The 15,419-nt window shown below is 41.2% G+C and overlaps 1 protein-coding gene across 5 annotated transcripts in view; it reads right to left on the bottom strand.

Moving 5' to 3' along the window:
• Positions 1–15,419, bottom strand: part of LOC107393140 (voltage-dependent R-type calcium channel subunit alpha-1E) — a 172,629-nt gene that overhangs the window by 94,772 nt on the left and 62,438 nt on the right. For all 5 annotated transcript variants that reach the window (XM_070554154.1, XM_070554153.1, XM_070554152.1 and 2 more), the window contains exons 3-5: positions 13,268–13,534; positions 5,887–5,992; positions 5,636–5,775 (exon numbers count right to left, since the gene is read on the bottom strand). In XM_070554154.1, the coding sequence (XP_070410255.1) occupies positions 5,636–5,775; positions 5,887–5,992; positions 13,268–13,534 (513 nt within the window). The remainder of the gene's footprint in view (positions 1–5,635; positions 5,776–5,886; positions 5,993–13,267; positions 13,535–15,419) is intronic.

The following is a 15,419-nucleotide window of genomic DNA, read 5'->3' on the forward strand; positions in this document are numbered from 1 at the left end:
GCAGAACAGCTTGTCTCTTTAGCAGGAGTAACTGACCTGGGAAAACCTCTCCGTCCTCCTAGTCAAATTTTAATCACAGCCACACACACACACACACACACACACACACACACACACACACACACACACACACACACACACACACACACACACACACACACACACACACACACACACACTATCCTTTTTGGTATAGTGCCATCTGGTTTCTCATATCACCCTCCCACTCACTCTCTCCGGCCGTCTTCAAACACCAGAGAAGCTCGCTGAGGTAATCATGGCCCGCGGCGCTGACACACTAAGCAAAAGCTTTCATAGTCACATATGTTCGCACATGATGTCGGGTGAGTCAGTGAGGAACGGGTCACACGTTCAGTAATCTGAGCTAACACTCATGTGTAATCCCTCCTTGGGCAAACACTTTTACGCTGCTGATAAATTAGGATTACTGAAGAGTTGCTCCAGCTGCATTTAATATTAGGAGTGTAGCTAATAAACACAAAGGTCAGGTAAATTGAATGTGGCAGCGCTGAGTGGATGTTCACAGCACACCCTGTCTGTGTAACTAAAATCCTAATCAACTATCATCCAGATGTTAGGGCTAGTTTGCTTCTAGAAACCCAAAGGGTTTATTGTGATGTTTATGAGTAATTTGTCATTTTAATTCTTAAGGGTGACTATATATTAGAGTTTTCCAGCTCCTACACCACTGATAGAAATGAGTGGATCTCTAACAGGGTTGTGAAGAACATGAAGAAGTGCTGGGGAGGTTTGTCAATCAGCCGAATCAATGTGCTCAACCCTGCTGGACCCAGAGAACCACAGTTGAACACCTCTGTTCTGTAGCAGTTTGTTAGATCAATATTAATTTAGGCTCGCCCTTTCAGGTGGCATATTGTCTGTCTGGTGTTTATAAAGCTATCTAGTAATATTGTAGGCTACCTGTTCTGTGCTTCCCCAAAAAAAGGAAGTTAAACTGGATGTTTATTGCACCTGCACACATCTCTGCCCTTATGTCGCTCATTTATTATCATTCTAGATTTGATAGGAGCTTAGAAATGCTAAAATATCCGTAAGGTGGACCTGTGCATTCAAGCTTTCAGCATCTGCTGACATCTGTTGTGAGGTCCATTTCACAATTTGACCAAATTGACACGGATCCACAGTGAGTCTTTTTCAGGATATTTGAACACCACCACAGGTTTGTATCTAAACACACATGCTTGAAGGAAATCACCTTGAATACTGGTTCACTTGTGAAGATCAATCAGTTTTAAATTGAAAAGAAAATAATTTTTCCTTGAACATTTATCCTACTAGTGTTTTTCTAAATCATTGCTGCTTGTTTCATAAATCTTTCTAATACCATATAGTCCATTATCCATCCACTTTCAGGTCATTATGAAGCACCATGCTTAACATAGTGCTGAAGGCTGAATGTTACACCAAACCATGATCTTTGTCCTAATTTGCTGAGCTACTGGCTGCTTTGTATTTAGTTTTTCTTAAACCTACAGATCTGATGCCAGCGTGACAGACATAAATCTTGTAGATATTCATGGTTTCCTGATGAATGGGTAATACATTTAACTGCGCATCTGTACGGTCATGATGGCTGAAGAATTTGGTGCAAATAGAACTCACTGATTCTCTTCAAGCCCACTTGCTGTACAATGTTGCAAGATCCTGCATAAAAACACAAAATATTTCAAAAGCAACTGCAGCTTATTCAGAATGCTGCTCCTAGAGTCTTAACAAGAACCAAGAGAACTGACCACATCACTCCTGTTCTTAAATCTCTACGCTGGCTACTGGTAAACTACATAATTGATTTCAAAGCGCTTCTACTAGTTTATAAATGACTCAGTGGCAAGGCTCTGAGCTCCCTGGGAAACAGTCAGCTGGTAGAACCTCGGGTCGGAACCAAACAGGGTGAAGCTGCTTTTTGCTACTCTGCTGCACACAGATGGAATCAGCTTCCTTATGATCTCAAATGTGCCCCAATTCTAGTAACTTTTAAATCAAAATGGAAAACTTTCGTGCTGTAATGGCTCATTTTTTAACTTGGTTGTTTTATTTTCAATCTAATTTCATTTTTGTATTTTCTGTTTGTTTTTAAAATCTAATGTTTTGTGTTATCAAGTTGAGTTTTAAATGAACTTGCTTTTACTGCATTTTGCACATGGAAAGCACATTGAATTGCCTTTGTGCATGGAATGTGCACTATATAAAAAAGCTGACTTTAATTTACTAGTTCTACGTGTCCAATCAAGAACAAGTGAAATTCATCTGTCAGGTTATCATGTCTTATGGTCATTCTGCAGAGATCCTCTAACTACTGACTAACAGACATGCAAGTGATTTATCTAAAAACATAAATAGGTCTCAGAGGTCTCTTTCACTCTAATAAACGTTACGTTCCAATGCCTGAGTGATGGTCTGGAGGTGAATTAGTGCTTCTATGTACGTCAGTGCAGAACAATGAGAGAGAGAGAGAGAGAGAGAGAGAGAGAGAGAGAGAGAGAGAGAGAGAGAGAGAGAGAGAGAGAGAGAGAGAGAGAGAGTGAGTGAGTGAGTGAGTGAGTGAGTGAGTGAGAGAGAGAGAGAGGGGGAGAGAGAGAGAGAGAGAGAGAGAGAGAGAGAGAGAGAGAGAGAGAGCAAGCATTTGCATTAATCTACCTGTGCTGCAGCCTGAATGATAATTTGGAGAGTGATCCATCAGGAGTTCATTTCATCATGCTGAAGATTATTAAAAGGAAACCTGGAAGGCTATTTTATTCAGGCCAAGCACATCTCCCTCTTGCTTTGAGTCACAACTGGTGGTTTAGATTCAACACACAGATACCTTTGAGTTTTTTTTATTTGTTTTTCAAAATGTGCAAAAAATGAATGAATGTTAAACACTGGGGAACGTCTCGAACATAGCTCAATTGCTATGCAGACCATAGACGTATAATGATGTAGACACACCTTTGATTCCACATTTCAGATGAGTCATGTGTCTTTGACACTGTCTGTGTCCTCCAACTGTTCTGTCAAGGAATCAGAAGAAAGTATTGAGATATCAGTTTGATTACAGCATCTGTCACCCCTGGGAGAGCATCCTGAGCCTTCTCCTCCTTGTTCCCATTCAGCCATTTAAGAGTAAAATGCATTAGCATGCATCTGTGTCACTGTGTTTTAATCAGACTGCTGTGTGTTCTTTTCCCCACACTCTAACTTGCCTACCGTGGGCACTGTCCTCACAAATGTATGTGAAAATGGCTGGAAATGCACAAACACCACATTTCTTTTCATGTTATTCAATTTCACACTCTTCTCTTTCAACACGGATCTCATGTGCTTCCTCTCTCCAGCAGCGAGAGAATCTGGTTAAGGAGCAGGAGTGTGCCTCATCAATAATAAAACACCCAGAATCATGTAGAATTCTCTAAGAGCCCTTTCTGACACCCTTTGTACTTCAGGGTTGTGAAGTGCACAATATTTCATTTTAGGGTGTGTGTGTGTGTGTGTGTGTGTGTGTGTGTGTGTGTGTTTAAGAGAAAGACAGGTGTCGAGGTGATTATGCTCTCTGATCTAGCTCCTCCTTTGAAATCTTAAACATTTCTACTCTGCACTGACCACAATGCAACTACTTTTAACAAAACACCATCATCTTCCTGCTGAACAGACTTGGAAACATGAGTCCAGAAGGGGTCTTGAGCTGTCATGCAGTTCAGGTAATGAGAGAAATGAGGATATTTTGCCTCACTTTGGTTTAACAGGTTCTGATCTCAGGTGAGTGGTGCTCCCGCATCCTAACTTATCCCAAAACAAAGTTTCATCAGGTCACGACTTTTTAAATCTGACCTGTTTCACACCAAAAATCATACATATTCGTATTTTACAAGTGGAGCATGAAAGGGTGAAGCGGAAATGAAAAATAAAGATAGAACTGAGCACAAATCTAAAAGCTTATTTCAGGGTTTTGATTTTTCATGTACATTAAAATGTGTAACTTAGCAATTGCAAGCTGCATTGTCGATTTCTATGGAGCTAGTTGATTTATTTGCACACAACCATTACGCAGCTTTGCACAATAAGCCTGACACATTTTGCACTGTTCTGGCAAATGATTCATTAAAGAAGTGCCTAATCTATTCATGGCTAAAGATGGTGGAGGAAATGAGGCTCAGCCAGGTTCATGGAAATTCATAACAGTAGAAATATTTTATCTACTTTTTAAAAGACAGGTTCAAAGGGAGGCTGCTGTGCACAAACAAATAGCGTTCTGTGAATACAAAATCATTATTTTTTAATTGTATGGCTTTGCATCTGATCCGAGTCAGCTTTTTAAAAATCAAGAAACATTTTTGGAAAAAATTCTCCAGAGTGGAAAAATCTTGAAATGCCTTCATTGCATTTTCATGTAGATGGCTAATTCCCACGCTTTTCAAAATGATAACATCACAGCGCCACCTCTAACTTAACCTCTGACCCCGTGCAAGTCTGATGCATCGTCGTTGTCTTTCCCAGCAGAATTTGTGCACATCTTCTTGGTCTTGTGTTTTCCAAGCAACATGCCAGCTCCACACACAGGGCTGGCATGGTTCCAACAGTGTTTTTAGTGTTTTGATGTGGAAGAAGACAAAAAAAATAACCTTTTTATAGACATGACAAAAATATAATTATTTTGGAAGAAGTGACACAGTTTGTTGATTGGTAATGACTGCTCTGTTTTATAACATTTCTCTTATAATAAGAATGTAGAAAAGTGTGTTTGTAAGGTCTGTGTTTTGCATGAATAAAACAAGGATGGGTGAAATTTGTTTATATCTACGTTTACATAAAGCAGTGTGCCTTCTTTCTGCCTTTGAGGCTATTTTAACTCTTCCCTGGGGAAAATCTGCATAAAGGATGCAACATATTACTGCACTAATGGACCGGATTTACAGCCTGTCTGATCTTCCACATGTACCTTTACTGTTTATGGATGAGATGCATAAAACCAGATTAGACGGTTTCCTGTGTGTTACTTGCTGTGATGGTTACACGCTGTGAGAAATATTTTAACATGTATGCAAAGGAATAATTAACTTTATAACATGCAACACACCAATGGTTGTGGTAATATTCACCACTAAATTAAAAAAAAGTGTTAATGTTTGCAGATGAACTGGATGTGATGGATGCTTTCAGTAGGAAACACAGTTACTGCACAGGCAGGAGGACCACGCTAAAATGTGGGATAAAAACTAAACATTTACTGAACTTACAATAAAATTAAGTATCCACTTTGCAAAGTTTACAGTAAGTAAATAGAATTAGCCAAGCAAATTCTGAAATTAAATATTTTTTTCTTGGAAAAGAAGGATTTAGACTCAGAAGAAAATGCAAGAAAACCTAAAAATGTCTTTGAGCTTCACAGGAAAAAAGAACTCAACCAGAGGATGTACTGTTCCTACACATGCCATCTCTGAGCATCACCATTCTCTTTCCATTTAAGACACTAATCCAGTTTCACAGAGGATCATCCAAACACACACACACACACACACACACACACACACACATACACACACACACACACACACACACACACACACACACACACACACACACACACACACACACACACACACACACTTGGACTCACCCACTGAGGACCACAATGAAGTCCATGACGTTCCAGCCGTTTCTGAGGTAGGAGCCTTTATGAAACACGAAACCCAGAGCGATGATCTTTATCCCTGCCTCGAAACAGAACATCCCAATGAAGTAGGGCTCTGTCTTCTCCTGTTTGTGGGAAACGATGGAGACATCAGAGACGGACAAGCCCACGAGACACACATGAGAAGACACACACGAGAACTCTGAATGTTCTTGATTTATGTGAGAAAACCTTACCAGCTTCTTGGACATGGGTGTTTTGTCCTCAGAGGGAAGGTGCTGCTCCAGGGCCAAGACGATACAGTTGGCAATGATGGTTGCAAGGATCATGTACTCAAATGGAGTGAAACACAGATGTTAAGGAGCTCTTCTTAATAATCATGACAAACGTTACTTAAAGAGGACCTCCACCCACATTTTTAATATTTGCAATGGAAATGGATGATGTACTCACTTTCAGCATGGAGAATTCAGCCCGAGGAGAAAGAAGCTTCAGAGGATTTGGAGTCTTATTTCCTGACATTTGGGCATCTCGCCTAGGATTGGCTAACAGCAATGTGACTACCACTGACTCCAATTGTTCTATGATGTTGATGTTTTATCTCCACAAATAAAGCAAGCCTGAAGGAGTTAAGTTGTGTTGAAGAGTTGCTAATGCTAACAGTTAGCTTCTACTAGCCGAAACGTGATCTGCTGTTTCCTTTTTGTTAAAACAATTATTGCACACTTTCTGTTAATCCTATAAACTTTGTTTCACTTCTCAAATATCACCGTGTGCGTCTCCTACATGATATATTTATATATTTAACTGGGATTTTTTAAAATCACAACAACCAACAATTTATACCGGAAAATCATAAAGATCCCCAAACTTGTCCCCTTTAGGAATGGATGTTCATGTCAACGTTTGATGAAATTCAAAATCATCTCAGTCTAGAGACTAAAGTAGGTTCTTAGCTTTGTTCTCTAATAAATGAGTTTGTGTGATGCAGATTATCATGAGGCAAATGAAAGAAAACAAACTTAAAGGGGTTTCTGAGTCACGAGCACAAATGAGATGTGATGTTTTTCATAGAAGCATAACCAGGTAATGTAGCTAATCTAATGAATACGTATATTTACAAGCCACAGACAGAAGCTACACTCCTTTGTGCAGAACACAAGATTAACATTCAGATAAAGGATTGCAAATAAAAGGAAAAAAGTCATTTACTTAATTAGGGTGAAACAAGCCCAGAGGCAGAGCCATTACAGTGTCATATATGCAGAGCCACAGTAATCCCTCTGTCTCAAACAGAATCAGCCTGGTGAACTATCCGTCCTAAAGGCTGAGACACGACCAGAGACAGCTGTTGTTTGATCTGAAGTCAGTTGCAGACAGAATACAGCCAGGGATTAGGCTGCAGCTCTGAGATCTGACCAGCCGTTGCACCGTACGTATTATGGGTGCGGCACTGGTTGTTGGTTCAACTCTAGCTGCTCTCAGGTTAAACAAGGTCTGCGATCTGCTCTTTACCTAATGCTCTGTGTGGGCAGTTACCTACCCCCTGGTTATGAGCAGTGGGTAGCTTAAATTTGTTGGGAGGAGGGGGAGAACGGCTCAGAGACGGAAGCAGAGGTAGGACAGAAGGTTGCAACAGGAGGAAGAGATCAGGAGGATAATCAGTGAAGAAGAAGATAACAGTTAGAAAGTAAGAGTCAGCGAACCGAGAGGATAAGGAGGAGGAACATAAGACTGACACCAAATGGATTGATGCTGTGTTGGCTGTTGGGTTACCCGGTGACAAATGAGTGATGAGAAGTTAAACAAACTGAGCAAATACTCTTCTCCCACAAGCCTGCATGGACTCTAAGTAAAACACGGGCTGCACCTCATGTTGACTGTCAAATGTGGACGGATTAAACCACATCAAACTACAAGACGGGGTATTAAGAAGGATGCACGGGAAGAGAAGAAAAGGGAGGAAATTAAGATAGAATGACAGAGGAGATAGGTATCCATGGCAACAGAATCCTATGGCAGCTGCTAAAAGTCAATACAACTAAACTGATAGTGGCCAGCTGAAGCATATCAGTGGAAGGATTGCCATGTGTACGCACAAGTGCTGACAGTCCAAAGACAGAAAGCGGCGTTGTGAATTAGGCTGACTGCAGGAGTCTTATATAATAACTAGATTATAATCATTTCAGTTACAGTGAAATCCTTTTGTTGTTTGTTTCCTCATTTTCTTGTGACTCAAGATGACTTTTGTTACATTTTAACCACTAATTGCACCTTGAACCTGCAATAACAATTTTCCAATACACATCCACCGAAAAAAAATTAGGAGGAAGAAATTTGGATGTTAACGTCTTTGCTTTAGCTCTTCAGCACCTCCGGAGGGAGATGTCTGGCTTATTTTAGGTCTGCTATTCTTAGACTGCTCCCACCTTACTCACAGACCTGGCACTTTCAGTAAGTGTGGGAAGTTATGGTCTTTACCTCCAAAGCTTATTCTCTCTATTTTAAAACAGAAAGAAATACGGGGAAAATGAGAATAAAAATACAATAGATACTGGATCTGAAGATGTTTACCACCTTGTTTTTGTTCTATGAGATCATAAAGAACAACTAATGCAGATAAGCTGTTTGTCTATATTTTCAATCTGCAGAGACAAATGGATTTGCATCAATAAATGTTTATATAAAATTGACAAAGTAAGAAGATTTTGTCAGTTGTTGCACACAGTTACTTTCTGCATACTTAATTTTTAAATGAGTTGTCTAGAAAAGACATTTTGGGAGTTACCAAAGTCATGAATAAAGATTTTCACTGAAATCATGAAGAGGATCACTGGGCTGATAGTATTCGAGCAACAAGTCACTGATGATTTATCACAGAACGAGAAATTTTTCACTTTAACTTTGACATCTTCAGTTTAAAGCAATAAGCAGTTTTACTTGCTTTCATCAAGCCCTGGTGTCTGTTATTATTCACTATGGTTTAAATCGAAAGCAAAACCCATCTCCTCGCTGTGCGTTAGTCTTTTTAACACCTTCATCTAACTGCTATAATGTCTCCAAGCCTTCCTTAGTGTCTACAGGAGTGGTTCATCACTAAATTTAACAAATCATGTGTTCACAATCAAAAACATGCAGGAAATGTATTGGAAGCAGACTGCAGTGCCAGGTGTGTAAGCGGGATTTTATTTTAAGTCCAACAGGAGGTGGCCTGCCACTGTGAAGTTGCAAGTGCAGTATTCTGGCTACAGAGAGCAGTAGAGGTAGCACATACTGGCTCAAGAAAATGATTTAAATATGAAAAAGCTGCAACGTATCCCTTGAGCAACAAACTGATTTGCTGAGCCATGGGTTTCCAGACACATAAAAATGTTGTTTTCATCATTGCTCCAGACTTTAACTTTTTCCAGAGTTTAATCCTGAAAAAGATTCATATGAAACACAAATTTAATCCACCTCCCCTCCTCACTTTGTTGTGTGTCAGCTGATGAAAACCGCTGATTGTGATTCATCAACCAGCTTCGGCAGTCGGGCGTCTCGTGAGCCATCTGAGTCACAGTGACGCTGGCGCTCTGCCTCAGTTTCTCAAACACACGTGTAAAAATAGACACAGACACAGAGTGTGATGCCCTGTGCATCTGTGAATACGTTCAAGCCCAGACTGGATTCAAACGCCCATGATTATTTTTATAATTATCATTTTTTGTTTGTCTTTATTGCATAGAGGTGCAAATCAAAACGAAGCCTCTGAGCCAAGCTAGCTGAAAATATGTAACTGATCTGCAGCGTGTCTGAGGAAGATTCAGGGGCAACAGTGAATAAACACAGAAGGGAAGCCATGTGTAATTTGCATTTGGATGGAAATTTACTCCATCTCTGGGGAATAAACACAACAAAACAGAAGAAAAATCACAATAAAGCAAAACTTATAAAACATTAAAGCTGTTGTTACATTAGTGAATGTAACTGCACTACAATGTGTCTCCCTAACATCCCTTTGGCAAAACAATCAATCTTATTAAATACTATAAAAGTTCAGGTCCGTGAGTTCTTTCATTGCTTTGCTAATTACAATTTAGCTTAAATGATCAATTTAGCTTTGATAATTTATTTTATCAGTATGCAGGAAATTGATAAAGTGATAAAATGACCACGAAATAAAGAAGTAAATCAGATTGTTCTATTTTAGAGCGAATGAAAGACTAAAGATCTGAGAGTCGAAAGAGAAGTGAGAGAAAAGTTTTGGTATTTTATAGTATAATCTTCATAATAGTCCACGATGATTCACAGCATGTTAACATTATGCATTAATGTTATTATACTTTAGGTTTTACATAACAACTTGGAAAACACAACACTAACATGAGTGGGTGAACAAAGCGCTTTAAGGCAGGAAATAAGTTGAATAAAATGTAAGATTTTGAATTTCTAAGTAAAAATGAGTTTAGGACGAGAACAGCTCAGGGTCATTTCCTTCTTAATTGTCCATTTCCATTTTTCATGCAAGGATGCGATTTAGTTAGCGAGAAATAATGATCTTCTTTAAATTTATGCACTCTAGAGGCGTATGCATGAACTTTATAACCTAATTAAATTAAAATTGTGTGCAATTTTCATTCCCATTAAGGCTGTAAGTGAATTCTAAGTCTCAAAAACACAGAAGACCAGCACTGTGAACCTGCTGCTCTGGCTCAAAGTCTTCTAATCATCTCTCACATAATATTCTCTGTTTGCGCTGCTGATGAAACAAACTATTAAATCCAACAATCAATTATTCAGAGGTATACCTTCTCAATGGGAAACTTCCCACTGCAGGGGATCCCAGTGGGGATCAGAAAAGAGGAGCAGCTGTCACTCCACACTAGACTAACCTGAGACTGTGAGCTTCATTAGCCCTGCGTTTTCCCTGCCAGGCCTCCATCAGCCTCCATCAGCTCCACCCTCAGGGAGGCAAGGTGGTCATCACAGTCACTCACAGAGAAATGTAACCACTACTCACTCCTGCAAGCGCATAAGAAGACCCAGATACAGTCTTCTTACAGGTCCAGTAATCAGAGGGTTGTAGGATCAATCCGGGCCCCTGGCAGAGAATTCTGCTGTCGTGTCCTCGGGCAAGACACTTAACCCACCTTGCCTGCTGGTGGTGGTCGAAAGCACCAGTGGCACCAGTGGCGATCGGTAGCCTCGTCTCTGCCAATGCACCCCAGGGCAGATGTGGCTACATCGTAGCTTATCACTTCCACCAGGGCAGCAGTAGCTCAACAGGTTGAGCGGGTTGTCCAGTAATTGGAAGGTTGCAGGTTCGATCCCGGCTCCAGACAGAGAATTCTGCTGTTGTGTCCTTGGGCAAGACACTTAACCCACCTTGCCTGCTGGTGGTGGTCAGAGGGTCCGGTGGCGCCTGTGCTCGGCAGCCTCGCCTCTGACAGTGCGCCCCAGGGCAGCTGTGGCTACATCGTAGCTCATCCCCACCAGTGTATGAATGTGTGTGTGAATGGATGAATGATACACTGTAGTGTAAAGCTCTTTGGAGTCCTTACTCTGAGAGGTGCTATACAAGTGTGGGTCATTTATCATTAATGTGTGTGTGAATGGGTGGATGACTGATTGTATTGTAAAGTACCTTGGGGGGAGTGGGGGTGGGGGGGGGTGGGGGGTGGGTGTTTCCAGAACTCTACTATATTAAACACAAGCCATGTAACTTTCCAAAACGTAGAGTTGTGTACTCTAACAACTCTGCCTCTGGGGTCACATTGTTATGGAAGCTGACAGATACTTCCTGAATTGATTGTTTGCTGTTAATTGAGCGATTGGAGGAAAGATGGAGCCTCTTAGAGCGAAGGAAAAACAGCAAGTTGGACTCCAAGAACAAGGCTGACATTTACCAGGCGTCATGTAGAGACTGTAAAGAAGTATCTCTCTCACTGTGTGTGTGTGTGTGTGTGTGTGTGTGTGTGTGTGTGTGTGTGTGTGTGTGTGTGTGTGTGTGTGTGTGTGTGTGTAAGCTTGTGTGAGTTTTCCATTAACCCTGCACCAATATACATTATTGGCTTGTTGGCTGAGCACAGCATGGGAATCCTTCTAACAGCTCTCATTTGGCTCAAATGGTCATTAAAATCTTAGAAAATTAAAGTAAATGATGAAATTACTTAGATTTAGTTCAAACTGATTAAAGCCTAAACGGACAGAGGTTATTCGTTACCTGTAGAGTTTCAATTAACTTTCTAAGCTTCTGATATGTTTTCAAACATGCATTCCTCTGTTTGATTCATCAAAAAATCTACTGGTTACCAATTACTAAGGTATTCCTTCTTCACACTCTAAATATGAAGGAGATATTACGATCAGTTTCTTTAAAACCTTATTAGCCAACAACAAGTTGAGTAATGACTAGCTGTAATAACACGAGACACAACAATCAGACATCATTACGTTTAATTCTGGTTAATCAGGGGCTTGTTATGTGTAATGAGACACTCCTGTCACAAAGGCACATAATCCTGGAAGTTGTTCAGTCTGGCTGGTTACTGCCTGATTTTTACTCAAATGTCTTCTGGTCTTTGCTGCAGGGTTCGAATACCTGCAGCATGCTAACTGATATGATTCAGCTGTGTTTCCTGGACTCTTACTGTTGAGTGAAATCTGTTTCCATTTCTGATTAACTCAAACGCGAGAAGAAAACTTGTTCCATTTGCAGGGTTTTGAAACCAGCAGTAGGCCAGCCAGTCAGGAAGCTGACGAATGGAAAGGGAACAATAGGCCATGTGAAGAGGCCACACCTGGCTGGGACACCTGGTGAGCTGCACAGAGACAGTAGCACAAATATGCCACCAGTCGACATTTTTGTTCCTCTATGACAGGAAAAGAATAACTGGCTCCCTTTTCACTGAAGGAGGAGGTTGCATAACCACTTCTTCACTAAACAAGTAAAATCCATAAGAATTGCATGATCTAATCGCAGAATGTTGCAAGTTGTTGATTTTTACAGCTGAAAATTCTGACAAAAACATAGAAGTTTAATTTGGAGAGATTAAACCCAAAGCTACCCAAGAGACTGAACCAATTACTTGGTTATGAAAGCACAGATGAGCTGTCTGTTGGTTCATTAATCATTTAGTGGATCAGTTATTGGAGTTCGTTATATTTTCTACACCCAGCCAATAGATGACAACGAAAAGCAGCAAGTTCGTGTGGATTATAGTTGAAAGGAAGGATTTACAGCCTTAAAAAGAAAGCCTGTTCCTCAAAGCCACTTGTCACCACCCTATGTTTCCTGTGCTGAGAGAGAAACACACCTGTCCTTGTTTTCTTTTCTACTTTCTTTTCCTTATTCAATGCAATTGGGATATATTTAGATCATTCAGCCAGTTAAATGACTAAACATTTCATTTTCCTATACTACGCTGTCCATGGTGCTGAATTTCTGTCGAACCCGACACTCGGTGGGATCTGTTGACACACTTTTGATTGCATCATGTTTACATGGATCTGTGTGTGGAGGAGGGCGGTGGAGACCAAATAAAAGATGATTTTGTTTGTGACAGTTTTACTCACCTGTAGGTGAGCCTTTACACAGACAGTGTCAGTGTGCATTCACCCTGCAGCACAAAAGGATATGGCCACTCAGTGATTTTCTTGGCATATTTTCTGACCACGTTGTCCTCTCCGAAGATGAAGAGTGACCTGTTGACGGTGAAGCAGTTCTCCCGGACTGGAATCGGGTTGTACAGGGCCATGGTGCGCGCGCGCTGTGCTTTGGTCTGCTTGAAGGCAGGGGAGATCCCACCTGTGGACACGGCGGTCCCATCGCGGTTCCGGTTGCGCTCCGACCCTCCATCCCCTGAACTTAACAAACCCGGAACCTCGTCTCCGAACCGGGCCATTCTGCCAGAACCAAACCACACAGGAGGGAGAGAGGAGAGGGATTACTCTTCCAGAAAGCAGGGTGCGGTGCTCGCCGTTACAGCAGCTCAGTGGAGAGATCCGGATTAGTTTCGGTCCATCATCTGCGGAACGTATGCATTTAAAAAAAGAACTTCTCTGTTAAACTTCTGAAAAAAAAAAACATTTGAAAATCTGCTCAATTAAATTTCTCCATTTTTAAAAGTTTTCAAAACGGGGCACAAATCCAAAAAAGTAAGTCTTCGTTTAACAATCCATCGTTCAAAAATGAACCCACGGACTTTTTTTGTTCTGCGTTATCCATCCAAACATTAGGATCTGAGAGAAAAGCAGCAACAGGTCACGTCTCAGTCCCGACAGGCTGGTGAGTGGATTTTTAAATAAACCAGCAACAGTCCACCGAGTAATTTACAGCACATCTCTCCTCTGACCACCTTACAACCTGAGCTCTACCCTGCAGCACGACGGAAAAACAACTTCATGCATTTTCCACAACATGCTCCCCGAAACAATGGGAACAAAACAACCTGTCAACAGCGCATCGTTAGGAAAAGAGGGGGAAGAAAAACAAAATCCTCAGTTCGTTTTGTCTGCTGGAGGATCTAAAGCGAGCGCCTCTTCTTTCCCCGCTGCAAGTGAGCAGAAAGGGAGGATGCAACTGATGCGACAGGAGCAACACACCTCACTTAACCCCCGTGTCGGCTGTGCATGCGATTTAATCAAATGTTACTCCTTTCAACATCATGCACCAGTTGCATCAGTCAGCGAAGCTGATGTCATTAGTTGAAATTGTTTTCAGATTTCCAGATTTTTATTGATGAAAACTCTTTTGCAGTCATTTTGATGCTGCTAAGCGTGGTTACGCCTTAAGGGCAGCCTGCTGAATGCTGGTCACGCACCAGGTCTGAAGAAGAAACATGCACCTGTTGTAAAGCACCCAGCAACCCAAAATACACAGAAAGGCAGCAGAAGATGCAGCATCTTTGGCTAATTACAGGGTTCAAAGCATGTACTGCTTGTCATGAAAGTGCGTGGGAGTCGTGCAACTTAATGATCAAAGTCAAAAGCAGTCAGGATGCGGTATGATGGAGAGGCAGAATGACAGGAAACGTTCTATGAAGGTGGATCATTTAGCCAAAGGAGAGTAAATAAAATCACAACCAAAATCAAAAATCATTAAAAAAAAGAAAATGTCTGTAATAACAACTACATCTCTTTACAAGAAAATCCAGAGCAATTGTTTTAATCCCTGTCCAGATCCACCTGCTGATCTTCTGTGCCTCCTCTCACTCATGAACAAGATACTTAAACTCCTTCACTTGAGGTAGGACCTCTTCCCAGGCTTGTAATTTTTATCCACCCTTTCCTCATTGAGCCTCGGACATGGAGGTGCCAATCCTCATCCCTGGTGCTTCACACTGGGCTACAATCCTCCTCAGCAGGAGAAATCATTCTCTATAGAACTAAGAGGACCACACAATCAGCAAAAAGCAGAGATGGGACCCACCTGCCCCCAAACTTAACACCCTCCACCTCAGGGCTGCACCTAGAAACATCTGTTCACAAATATAACATGAATGCAACAAACAAAACCAGTGATGAAGGACAGCCCTGAAAGTCCAACCCTCTAGACTTCCTGCCAATTAGGAGCCATACCAGAAGGCCATCCTCCCCATACTCACAGAAGGCCCCCCATAGGTTGACACTGGGGTCACAGTTTGAAGCCTTCTACAAATCCACAAAACACATGTGGATTTGTTGGTCAAACCCCTACGCCCCCTCCAGCACCCTTTCAAGAGTAAAAAGTAGGAATGCTCCATACTGGCTTTTTTGTTTTTTTGTTATTTTCTTTTTTTTTTCACCAGTG

Source organism: Nothobranchius furzeri, chromosome 8 (assembly GCF_043380555.1).
Source record: "Nothobranchius furzeri strain GRZ-AD chromosome 8, NfurGRZ-RIMD1, whole genome shotgun sequence".
In the NCBI taxonomy this organism is placed as follows: domain Eukaryota; kingdom Metazoa; phylum Chordata; class Actinopteri; order Cyprinodontiformes; family Nothobranchiidae; genus Nothobranchius; species Nothobranchius furzeri.